This window comes from Heterodontus francisci, chromosome 24 (assembly GCF_036365525.1).
Source record: "Heterodontus francisci isolate sHetFra1 chromosome 24, sHetFra1.hap1, whole genome shotgun sequence".
In the NCBI taxonomy this organism is placed as follows: domain Eukaryota; kingdom Metazoa; phylum Chordata; class Chondrichthyes; order Heterodontiformes; family Heterodontidae; genus Heterodontus; species Heterodontus francisci.
This window is the reverse complement of record NC_090394.1, coordinates 37,595,205-37,608,032: the sequence shown is the minus strand read 5'-3', so window position 1 is coordinate 37,608,032 and position 12,828 is coordinate 37,595,205. Positions and strand designations below refer to the sequence as shown.

General features: G+C 50.0%; 1 protein-coding gene across 3 annotated transcripts in view; it reads left to right on the top strand.

Moving 5' to 3' along the window:
* snx8a (sorting nexin 8a) overlaps positions 1-12,828 on the top strand; it is a 52,782-nt gene that overhangs the window by 19,456 nt on the left and 20,498 nt on the right. For all 3 annotated transcript variants that reach the window (XM_068055927.1, XM_068055929.1, XM_068055928.1), the window contains exons 4-5: positions 741-858; positions 9,565-9,686. In XM_068055927.1, coding sequence (XP_067912028.1) covers positions 741-858; positions 9,565-9,686 — 240 coding nt within the window. The remainder of the gene's footprint in view (positions 1-740; positions 859-9,564; positions 9,687-12,828) is intronic.

Below are 12,828 nucleotides of genomic sequence, written 5' to 3'. Positions count from 1 at the left end.
AATCACTTTACAGACAATGAAGTACTTTTGAAGCTTAGTCACTGTTGCAGTGTATGAAATGCAGCTGTCAATTTGCACACAGCAAGGTCTCACAAACATCAATGAGATGAATGACCAGATAATCTGTTTTTAAATGATGTTTGAGGGATAAATATTTGCCACGACATAGATACAGGGGGAAACTCAGCTTCTGATGCTCAAAATAGGGCCCTGGGATTTTTTACATTCGCTTGAGAGTGCAGACGAGGCCTGGATTCAGAGACTTGGTGGGCTGAAGGGCTGTATCTCTATATGACCATATATACATGACCTCCAATAGTGCAGCATGCTCTCAGTCCTGCACTGGAGTGTCAGCCTGGAATTTGTGCTCCAGTCTCTGGAGGGGGACTTGAACCCACAACCTTCTGACTCAGTACGTCAAAGGTGGGTAAATGGAGTTTGAGGAGAGTTGCCATCTTCTAATAGAATAATGGAGCAGACTTGAGGGGCTCAATGGCCTGCTGCTGCTGGCAAACAGACATCAGATGACAAGAGGGACTGACTTGGCGTAACAACATTTCACACCTCACAGTCAAATGTCCACTTAGTACTGAGCAGTTAGGTGGTGGAAGAGTGGTGCAATTATACCCCAGTGTTTAGTTCCTCACCTTTTTTAGAGAGGGGGTTTGGGGTGAAGAAGAGAAGGAATAGCAGCTGTGTAACTAAGAAAATATCAATCTCTTGCTACATTTTTCCTTCAGCGATTCAAGTCGTCAGTTTACCGAAGATACAATGATTTTGTGGTGTTTCACGAGGTGCTGCTCCAGCGGTTCCCATATCGGATGGTGCCGGCGTTGCCGCCAAAGAGAATGCTAAGAGGTAAAAGTTTGGTGTGGCAAGGTGATAATGTAATAGCGAAACTAGAAGCTTGTCCAAACGCCCAGCTTCCTTGCGTACCCTGTTTTTGAGGGAGACTCATATGAACATGTATACGAACTAGGAGCAGGATTAGGCTATTCAGTCCCTTGAGCCTGCGCCTCCATTCTGTAAGATCATGGCTGATCTGTTTGTAGACACAACTCCACTTTCCTGCCTACCCCTGATACCTTTTGACTCCCTTGTTTGTCAAGAATCTGTTGACCACTGCCTTAAAAACATTCAGTGATCCTGCCTCCACCACTCTGGGGAAGAGAGTTCCACAGACTCACGACCCTCAGAGAAAACATTTCTACTCAGCTCTGTCTTAAATGGGAGACCCCTTATTTTTAAACTGTGCCGCCTAGTTTTAGTCTCTCCCACAAGGGGAAATGTCCTTTCGATATCCACCCTGTCAGATCCTCTCAGGATCTTGTATGTTTCAATAAGATTACCTTTCATCCTTCTAAACTGCAATGAATACAGATACAACCTGTCCAACCTTTCCTCATAAGGTAACTCTCTCATCTCAGGAATCAGTCCAGTGAACCTTCTCTGAACTACTTACAATGCAATTATATCCATCCTTAAGTAAGGAGACCCAAAACTGTACACAATACTCGAGATGTGGTCTCACCAATGTCCTGTTCAACTGTAGCAAAACATCTCTACTTTTATATTCCATTCCCCTTGCAATAGACAACAACATTGCATTTGCCGCCTTAATCACTTGCTGTATCTGTGTAGTAACTTTTTGAGTTTTGTGTACTAGGGCATCCAGATCCCTCTGCATCGCAGAGTTCTGCCGTCTCTCTCCATTTAAATAACATGTTGCTTTTCTATTTTTTGGCCAAAGTGGACAAGTTCACACTTTCCCACATTATACTCCATCTGCCAAATCTTTGCCCACTCACTTAACCTATCTATATCCTTTTGCAGACTCCTCATGTCCTCTTCACAACTTACTCTGCTATCTATCTTTGTGTCATCAGCAAATTAACAGCCAAACATTCTGTCCCTTCATCCAAGTCATTGCTATAGGTTGTAAGCTTGCCAACCTGAAAACGACCCATTAATGCCTACTCTCTGTTTTAATGTTCAGCTTGTAGATTGGAGTAGCACCATACAAACTAACAATGAGATCAAGAGGGAAAGAAAACGTCCTATTTTCCTTAACGGCAAGTGTTGGACTCCTCCCGTCCAATGATGTCACTTGCGTGTACGCATTGCGCTGGGCCTTCCAGGAAAGCCAGATGTGGCCTGAGTCTACAATGCAGGGTGGGAGGAGAATGTAGCCATGTTTCAAACTTCAGTGAAGTGCTGCAGGTCTGCAGACTGATTGAATTGAAATACACCTTCCAGGCAAAGTACAGAACACAAGAAATAGGAGCAGAAGTAGACCATATGGCCCATCGAGCATGCTCCGCCATTCACTATGATCATGGCTGATCTTGGGCTTCAATTCCACTTTCCCACCCACTCCCCATATCCCTTGATTCCCTGAGACACCAAAAATCTATCTATCCCAGCCTTCAATATATTCAACGATGGAGCATTCACAAACCTCTGGGGTAGAGAATTCCAAAGATTCACAACACTTGGTAGTAATATTCCTCATCTCAGTCCTGAATGATTGGCCCCTTATCCTTGGACTTAGCCCCCGTGTTCCAGATTGCCTGACCAACGGAAACAATCTCTCAGCTTCTACCCTATCAAGATCTTTCAGAATCTTGTACGCGTCAATTAGATTGTCTGTCATTCTTCTAAACTCCAGAGAATATAAGCCCAAATTACTCAGCCTTTCACCATAGGACAACCCCCTCATCCAGGGACCAATTGAGTAAATCTTCGCTGCACCGCCTCCAGTGCAAGTATATCCTTACTTAAATGGGGAGACCAAAACTGCACAAAGAATTCCAGGTGCAGTCTCGCCAAAGCCCTGTACAGTTTTAGTAAGACTTCTTTGTTCCTGTACTCCAATCCCTTTCAATAAAGGCCAACATGCCATTTGCCTTCCTAATAACCTGTTGCACCTGCATGTTAACTTTGTGCGTTCCTTGTACGAGTACCCCCAAGTCTCTCTCAACATCAACACTTAGCAGTTTCACACTTTATGAAAAATATTCTGCATTTCTATTTTTACGACCAAAAAGTGAACAACTTCACACTTCCCTACATTGTATTCCATTTGCCATTTTGTTGCCCAGTCACTTAACCTGTCTATATCTCTTTGCAGCCTCTCTACATCCTCCCCGGAGCTTACCTTTCCATCGAGCTTTGTATGATCAGCAAACTTAGATACGTTACTCTCTCTCTCTTCTTCCAAGTCATTCATATAGAGTGTAAATAGCTGAGGCCCCAGCACTGATCCTTGCGGCGCCCCACTATTAACTGCCTGACAACTTGAAAATGTTCCATTTATGCCTACTCTAGGCTTCCTGGCTGTTAACCAATCCTGTATCCCCGCTTATATATTATCCCCAACACCATGAGCCCTTATCTTGCCTATTAATCTTTTATGTGGCACCTTATCAAATGCCTTTTCGAAATCTAGGTAAACTACATCTACTGGTTCCCCTTTACACTACTAGTTACATCCTCAAAAAACTCTAATAAATTTGTCAAACAAAATCTCCCTTTAGTAAAACCATGCTGACTTGTTCTAATCATACTAGGCTTTTCCAAGTGCATTGTTAAGACTGCTTCAGTAATAGTTTCCAGCATCTTCCCAACGACTGATGTTAGGCTAACTGACCTGCAGTTCCCTGTTTTCTCTCTACCTCCTTTCTTGAAAAGTGGTGTAACATTTGTCAGCTTCCAATCTGACAGTACCATTCCTGAATCTAAGGAATTCTGGAAAATCATAGCGCATCCGCTATCTCTGCAGCTATTTCTTTTAGAACCCTAGGGTGTAGGCCATCTGGTCCCAGGGACTTGACAGATTTTAGTCTCAAGTTTCTCCAATACTATTTCTTGGCTGATATCAATTTCTTTAATTCCCGCACTGTTTTTAGTCCCTAGGTTACTGCCTGTTTCTGGTATGGAACTTGTGTCTTCTACTTTGAAGACAGACCCAAAATATTTGTTCAGTGCCTCTGCCATTTCCTCGTTCCCCATGATGATTTCTCCTGCCTCTGCCTCTGAGGGACCAATGTCTACTTTAGCTACTCTCTTCCTTTTTATGTACTTCTAAAAGTTCTTGCAATCTATTTTTATATTGTTGGTTAGTTTACTCTCATTCTATTTTTTCCCTTTTTATCAACTTCTTCGTGGCCCTTTGCTGGTTTCTAAAACACTGCCAATCCTCAGACTTGCTACTTTTTTTTTTGCATCATTGTAAGCCTCTTTTATTCTAATACTGATATCAGAGGAGGGCTGGAGGGCTGATTATTGTCCTACTTCCTGGTAGTGCCTTGCTAGTTAAACTAAATGGTGTCATACTACATGCAGACAACAAAAAAAGATAGGATTGCCAGTGTTCGTGTTATTCACTAATGGGTGCAGCCTGGCCTATTTTCTCTCTCTCTTCTCCCTGCACACCCACCAATTGCTGGGAATGTTTCCTGAGGGAAGCAAAACCATGTAACCTGTTTCAGGAAAACCTTTGAGAACTTGCTCCCCAAGAGATTCCAGCAAACTTTAGGAGACCATGATCACAATCCGGCATCGCTAAAGATGATTACACCATTTTCCCCACCATCCCCCAACTCAGTACGACATATTTGGGAACATAAAAGCACCTCCAGCTTTTACTGCTAGGCATTAGATGCAGATTTAGTCAGTTATACAGGACAGAAACCGGCCCTTTGGCCCACCTTGTCCATGCTGGCCATCAAGCCTATCTATTCTAATCCCATTTTCCAGCACATTATGTTCAAGTCTGTTATTGTTAGATTTTTAGATACTAAGGGAATCGAGGGATATGGGGATAGGGCCGGAAAGTAGACTTGAGATAGAAGATCAGCCATGATCTTGAATGGCAGAGCAGGCTCGAGGGGCCAAATGGCCTACACCTATTCCTTATGTTCTTGTTGAGCAAGATTAATGCTGACAACCTGTACGAATTCTTACTGGTGGTGAAAAAATGACTTCATGCAAGCACTGCTTACCATTGGGCATTGCATCAAACCTGCTTTGTAAGAGAGGTTTTTAAAAATAATTAACGCTTGGAGATTTTAGGGAACATAGGAGTAAGCCATTCAGCCCATTGAGCCTGTCCTGCCATTTCAATTTGTTCATGACTGATCTTCCACTTCAATGCCTTTTTCCCACACTATCCCCATATCCCCTTATGCTATTTGTATTTAGAAATCTGTCTATTTCTGCTTTAAACATACTCAGTGACTGAGCCTCCACAGCCCTCTGGGATAGAGAATTCCCAAGATTCCCAACCTCTGAGTAAAGAAATTTCTCCTCATCTCTGTCCTAAGTGGCTTCCTCCTTATTTTGAAATTGTGTCCTCTGGTTCTAAACTCCCCAACCAGGGGAAACCTCTTACCTGCATCTCCCCTGTCTATCCCTTTAAGTATTTTGTTAGGTTTCAATGAGATCACCTCTCATTCTTCGAAACTCTAGAGATTACAGGCCCAGTTTCCCCAATCCCTCTTCATAGGACAGTCCCGCCATCCTGGGAACAAGTCTGGTGAACCTTCGTTGCACTCCCTCTATGGCAATAATATCCTTCCTAAGGTAAGGGGACCAAAACTGCGCACAGTACTCCAGGTGTGGTCTAAGCAAGGTTCTATACAATTGAAGCAAGACTTCGCTACTCCTGTACTCAAATCCTCTTGTGTTAAAGGCTAACATACCATTAGCTTTCTTAATTGCTTGCTGCACCTGCATGTTAGCTTTCAGTGACTTATTGACCAGGACACCCAGGCTTTGTACGTCTAAACTTTCTAATCTCTTACCATTTAAGAAATACACTGCACATTTGTTCCTCCTACCGAAGTGGATAACCTCACATTTTTCCACATCATATTCCATCTGCCATGTTCTTGCCCAATCACTAAGTCTTTCCAAATCCCCTTGCAGCAGCTTTGCATCTTCCTCAGAACCCACATTCCCACCTAGTTTTGTGTCATCCGTGAATTTGGAAAGATTACATTTGGTCACTGCATCCAAATCATTGATATATATTGTGAACAGCTGGGGCCCAAGCACTGATCCTTGCGGTACCGCATTAGTCACAGCCTGCCAACGTGAGAATGACCCGTTGATTCCTACTCTGTGTTTTCTGCCTGTTAACCAATCCTTAATCCATACCAGTATATTGCCTTCTATCCCATGTGCATTAAATTTGCTAACCAACCTCCTGCGGGGGTGTTATTCATAAGCCTTCTGAAAATTCAAGTGTACCACTTCCACTGACAATTCTGTTAGTAACATGCTCAAAGAAATTCCAACAGGGTTGTCAAACATGATTTCCCATTCATAAATCCATGTTGACTATGCCCAATCAGATCATTATTATCCAAGTGTCCTTTTATCACATCCTTTAGAATAGATTGTAGCATTTTCCAAATGACTGATGTAAGGCTAACAGGTCTGTAATTCCCTGTTTTCTCTCTCCCTCCCTTCTTAAATAGTGGGGTGACATTTGCAACCTTTCAATCTGCAAGAACAGTGCCAGTATCTATAGAATTTGGAAGATGATCACCAATGCATCCACTATCTCCATAGCTACCTCTTTCAAAACTCTGGGATGTAGAATATCAGGTCCTGGGGACTTATCAATCTTCAGCCCCATTAATTTCTCCACTCTTATTGATACTAATTTCCTTCAATTTCTCATTCCCCCTAATCTCTTGGAACTCTCATTCTGGGAGATTTCTTGCATCTTCCTCAGTGAAGACAGACACAAAGTAATCATTTAGCTTCTCGGCTATTTTTCTATTCTCCATTATAAATTCTCCTGACCCTGTAATGGACCCACATTTGTCTTAGCCAAACATTTCCTTTTTACGTACCTATAGAAGCTTTTACAGTCCGTTTTTATATTTTTTGCTAGCTTACATTCATATTCTATTCTCCCTTTCTTTATCAGTTTCTTCATCCTCCTTTGCTGTATTCTAAAATCCTCCCAATCCTCAGGTTTACGAATATTTCTGGCAACTTTATAGGCCTTTTCTTTTAATCTTATACAATCCTTAACTTTATCTACGTTTGACTGCCTTTACTTTTGGTGTTTTTGTGCCTTGAAGGGATGTATGGTTGCTGTAAACTATGTAATATTTATTTAAAGACTATCCATTGCCTATGTACTGTCATACCTTTTAATGTGTTTTCCCAATCCACCTCTGCCAATTTGCCCCTCATACCTTCATAATTTCCTTAGTTCAAATTTAACACCCTGGCTCAGATTGAACTACCTCACTTTCAAACATAATGTAAAATTCTATCATATTATGGTCACGCATCCCTAAAGGTTCTTTTACAGCAAGATTGTTAATTAGCCCTTTCTCATTACATAATACTAGATCTAAAATAGACTGTTCTCTCGTCAGTTCCTCAACATACCGCTCTAGAAAACCATCCCTAACACACTCCCGAAACTCGTCCTCCACAGCATTAGTGCTCATTAGGTTTACCCAGTCTATATGCAGAATGAGATCACCCATGATTACTGTATTACCCATGCTACATGATTCTCTAATCACGTGATTAATGCCATGTCCCACACTACCACCATGGTTTGGTGGCCTATAAACAACTCCTACCAATGTTTGCTGCCCCTTGCTGTTTCTTAGCTCCACCCAAACAGATTCCACATTTTGTTCTTCCGATCTGAGATCCTCCCTTACTAACGTACTGATCCCATCCCTTATTATCAGCACCACACCACCTCCTTTTCCTTTTTGCCTGTCCTTCCTAAATGTCAAATATCCTTGAATATTCAGTTCCCAATCTTGGTCACCCTGTAGCCATGTTTCTGTAATGGCAATTGGATCATACCCATTTACAGCTATTTGGGCCTTTAAATCATCTACCGTTTTGCGAATGCTGCATGCATTTAGGTAGAGTGCCCGTAACCTTGTCTTGACATTGTGCATTCTAAGCCTAGTTGATGCTCACCGTTGCTTTGCCTGCCTTCTGATGTCATTTGTTACTTTACTACCTTCTGTTACCAGCTTTACTTCCTTCCAATTTGAGCTACCCCTCAGGTTCCCATCCCCTGACAAGCTAGTTTAAACCCTCCCCAACAACACTAGCAAATCTCCCTGCGAGGATGTTAGTTCTGGTCCCGTTAAGGTGTAGCCTGTCCATCTTGTACAGGTCCCACCTGCCCTAGAACCGATCCCAATGCCTCAGAAATCTGATGTTTTCTCTCCTACATCAATTCTCCAGCCACGTGTTCAGTCGATCAATCCTCCTATTCCTGTGCTCACTAGCATGTGGAACTGGGAGTTATTCTGAGGTTATTGCTTTGGAGGTCCTACTTTTTAATTTTTTTCCTAACTCCCTAAAATCTGCTTTCAGGACCCCATCCCTCTTCTTACCTTAGTCATTGGTACCAATGTGGATCATGACCTCTGGCTGTTCACCTTTTCCCAGAAGAATGACCTGCAGCCACTTTGTGACATCCTTGACCCTGGCACCAGGGAGGTAACACACCATCCTGGAGTCACGTTTACTGCCGCAGAAACGCCTGTCTGATCCCCTATTGAATTACCTGTCGCTATTGCTCTTCCAGTCTTCTTCCTACCCTCCTGTGCAGCTGAGCCACCCATGGTGCCATGGACTTTGCTCTGGCTGCACTCCCCCGAGGAACCATCACTCTCACCAGTATCCAAAATGGAAAATGGATTAGCAAGCAAGGTAGACTCAGGGGACTCCTGCACTGCCTGTCTGATCCTCTTAAGACTGCTTGGCGGTCACTCATTCCCTCTCTGCCTGCATGTTCCTAACCTGCATTGTGACCATCTCCCTAAAAGTGCTATCCACATAGTTCTCCACCTTGCGGATACACAACAGTGACTCTAGCCGCCACTCGAGTTCCAAAACCCAGAGTTCAAGCTTCTGCAGCCGGTGACGCTTCCTGCAGATGTGCTTGTCTAGGACACGTGGTGCGTCCATGAGTTCTCACTTCTGGCAGGACGTACATTCCACTTGGCTGAGCTGACCTGCCATACGTAACTTTAAAAACTTTTTATTACAATGAGAAGTAAATTAACTTACTAGTTACTCACCAATCAACTTCTTCCCCTGTACCAAAGAGAGAGGCAGCTACTGGAGGCTGAAAAAGGTAAAAGAAAGAAAGGAGCCCCTCCCTCAATTACCAAACTCCTTTCTTAACACTCTGCCCTCCAGCAGAAGTAGCACTGAGAGTCTCCTGAATTTATACTCTTGAAAACAATGCTGTGTCAGCTCTGCCAGAGCTCAGATACCAGTTTAAGCTAGCTACTTAATTAACTAGCTTCAGCTACTGAGTGTTGGTACAGCCCTGTTCAATACTGCAAGAAGCCTAACTTCTTAACTGAAACAGGAATTTCAATGAATTGCTCGCTGTAAACAGAACAAGAACTAGTCTTGTGAGATTAACCCTTAAGATTCACTCACTTACCAAACTCCCTTCTTCACACTCAGCGCAGACTTAGTAATGTGGCTGCTTTGCTTTGTGTTCATTGTGCCATGTGAGTGTGTTGAACAGTGTTGAATTCCACCCCCCAGCTGACCGTGAGTTTATTGAGTCTAGACGACGTGCTCTGAAACGTTTTGTTAACCTGGTGGCTCGTCACCCATTCTTCTCCGAAGATGAACTTCTGCAGATCTTCTTGTGCTTCAGTGGTCCAGTGAGTACCGAATTGAGTGACTCCCACTAGTTGAGCTATTCGCCATGTCTCACATGCGAGGTTTCCTGGGAGCTTTTGGGGAGCAATGAGCAGTATGGAGTGGTAAAGGGATGCAGGAATAATTTGTTCCTCCCCCACTCTCTCTCCCCCCCCACTCTCTCTTCTCCCCCCCCCCCCACTCTCTCTCCCCCCCCCCCCACTCTCTCTTCCCCCCCCCCCCACTCTCTCTTCCCCCCCCCCCCACTCTCTCTTCCCCCCCCCCCCCCACTCTCTTCCCCCCCCCCCCCACTCTTCTTCGCCCCCCCCCCCCACTCTCTCTGCCCCCCCCCCCACTCTCTCTTCCCCCCCCCCCCACTCTCTCTTCCCCCCCCCCCACTCTCTCTCTCTTCCCCCCCCCCCCACTCTCTCTTCCCCCCCCCCCACTCTCTCTTCCCCCCCCCCCACTCTCTCTTCCCCCCCCCCCACTCTCTCTTCCCCCCCCCCCACTCTCTCTTCCCCCCCCCCCACTCTCTCTTCCCCCCCCCCCCACTCTCTCTTCCCCCCCCCCCACTCTCTCCCCACTCTCTTCCCCCCCCCCCCACTCTCTGCTTCCCCCCCCCCCCTCTCTCTTCCCCCCCCCCCCACTCTCTCTTCCCCCCCCCCCCACTCTCTCTTCCCCCCCCCCCCACTCTCTCTTCCCCCCCCCCCCCACTCTCTCTTCCCCCCCCCCCACTCTCTCTTCCCCCCCCCCCCACTCTCTCTTCCCCCCCCCCCACTCTCTCTTCCCCCCCCCCCCACTCTCTCTTCCCCCCCCCCCCCACTCTCTCTTCCCCCCCCCCCCACTCTCTCTTCCCCCCCCCCCACTCTCTCTTCCCCCCCCCCCTCTCTCTCCCCCCCCCCCCACTCTCTCTTCCCCCCCCCCCCCACTCTCTTCCCCCCCCCCCCACTCTCTCTTCCCCCCCCCCCCACTCTCTCTTCCCCCCCCCCCCTCTCTCTCTTCCCCCCCCCCCCCACTCTCTCTTCCCCCCCCCCCCCACTCTCTCTTCCCCCCCCCCCCACTCTCTCTTCCCCCCCCCCCCACTCTCTCTTCCCCCCCCCCCACTCTCTCTTCCCCCCCCCCCCACTCTCTCTTCCCCCCCCCCCCACTCTCTCTTCCCCCCCCCCCCACTCTCTCTTCCCCCCCCCCCACTCTCTCTTCCCCCCCCCCACTCTCTCTTCCCCCCCCCCCCACTCTCTCTTCCCCCCCCCCCCACTCTCTCTTCCCCCCCCCCCCCCACTCTCTCTTCCCCCCCCCCCCACTCTCTCTTCCCCCCCCCCCCACTCTCTCTTCCCCCCCCCCACTCTCTCTTCCCCCCCCCCCACTCTCTTCCCCCCCCCCCACTCTCTTCCCCCCCCCCCACTCTCTCTTCCCCCCCCCCCACTCTCTCTTCCCCCCCCCCCACTCTCTCTTCCCCCCCCCCACTCTCTCTTCCCCCCCCCCACTCTCTCTTCCCCCCCCCCACTCTCTCTTCCCCCCCCCCACTCTCTCTTCCCCCCCCCCCACTCTCTCTTCCCCCCCCCCCCACTCTCTCTTCCCCCCCCCCCACTCTCTCTTCCCCCCCCCCCACTCTCTCTTCCCCCCCCCCCACTCTCTCTTCCCCCCCCCCCACTCTCTCTTCCCCCCCCCCCACTCTCTCTTCCCCCCCCCCACTCTCTCTTCCCCCCCCCCACTCTCTCTTCCCCCCCCCCCACTCTCTCTTCCCCCCCCCCCCACTCTCTCTTCCCCCCCCCCTCTCCCCCCCCCCACTCTCTCTCCCCCCCCCCCCCCCACTCTCTCTTCCCCCCCCCCCCACTCTCTCTTCCCCCCCCCCCCACTCTCTCTTCCCCCCCCCCCACTCTCTCTTCCCCCCCCCCCACTCTCTCTTCCCCCCCCCCCACTCTCTCTTCCCCCCCCCCCCACTCTCTCTTCCCCCCCCCCCACTCTCTCTTCCCCCCCCCCCACTCTCTCTTCCCCCCCCCCCACTCTCTCTTCCCCCCCCCCCACTCTCTCTTCCCCCCCCCCCACTCTCTCTTCCCCCCCCCCCACTCTCTCTTCCCCCCCCCCCACTCTCTTCCCCCCCCCCACTCTCTCTTCCCCCCCCCCCACTCTCTCTTCCCCCCCCCCACTCTCTCTTCCCCCCCCCCCACTCTCTCTTCCCCCCCCCCCCACTCTCTCTTCCCCCCCCCCCCCACTCTCTCTTCCCCCCCCCCCACTCTCTCTTCCCCCCCCCCCCCACTCTCTCTTCCCCCCCCCCCCACCTCTCTCTTCCCCCCCCCCCACTCTCTCTTCCCCCCCCCCCACTCTCTCTTCCCCCCCCCCCCACTCTCTCTTCCCCCCCCCCCCACTCTCTCTTCCCCCCCCCCCCACTCTCTCTTCCCCCCCCCCCCACTCTCTCTTCCCCCCCCCCCACTCTCTCTTCCCCCCCCCCCCACTCTCTCTTCCCCCCCCCCACTCTCTCCCCCCCCCCACTCTCTCTTCCCCCCCCCCCCACTCTCTCTTCCCCCCCCCCCACTCTCTCTTCCCCCCCCCCCCCACTCTCTCTTCCCCCCCCCCCCACTCTCTCTTCCCCCCCCCCCCACTCTCTCTTCCCCCCCCCCCCACTCTCTCTTCCCCCCCCCCCCACTCTCTCTTCCCCCCCCCCCCACTCTCTCTTCCCCCCCCCCCCACTCTCTCTTCCCCCCCCCCCACTCTCTCTTCCCCCCCCCCACTCTCTCTTCCCCCCCCCCACTCTCTCTTCCCCCCCCCCCACTCTCTCTTCCCCCCCCCCACTCTCTCTTCCCCCCCCCCACTCTCTCTTCCCCCCCCCCCCACTCTCTCTTCCCCCCCCCCCCACTCTCTCTTCCCCCCCCCCCCACTCTCTCTTCCCCCCCCCCCACTCTCTCTTCCCCCCCCCCCCACTCTCTCTTCCCCCCCCCCCCACTCTCTCTTCCCCCCCCCCCCACTCTCTCTTCCCCCCCCCCCACTCTCTCTTCCCCCCCCCCCACTCTCTCTTCCCCCCCCCCCCACTCTCTCTTCCCCCCCCCCCCACTCTCTCTTCCCCCCCCCCCCACTCTCTCTTCCCCCCCCCCCCACTCTCTCTTCCCCCCCCCCCCCCACTCTCTCTTCCCCCCCCCCCCACTCTCTCTTCCCCCCCCCCCCCACTCT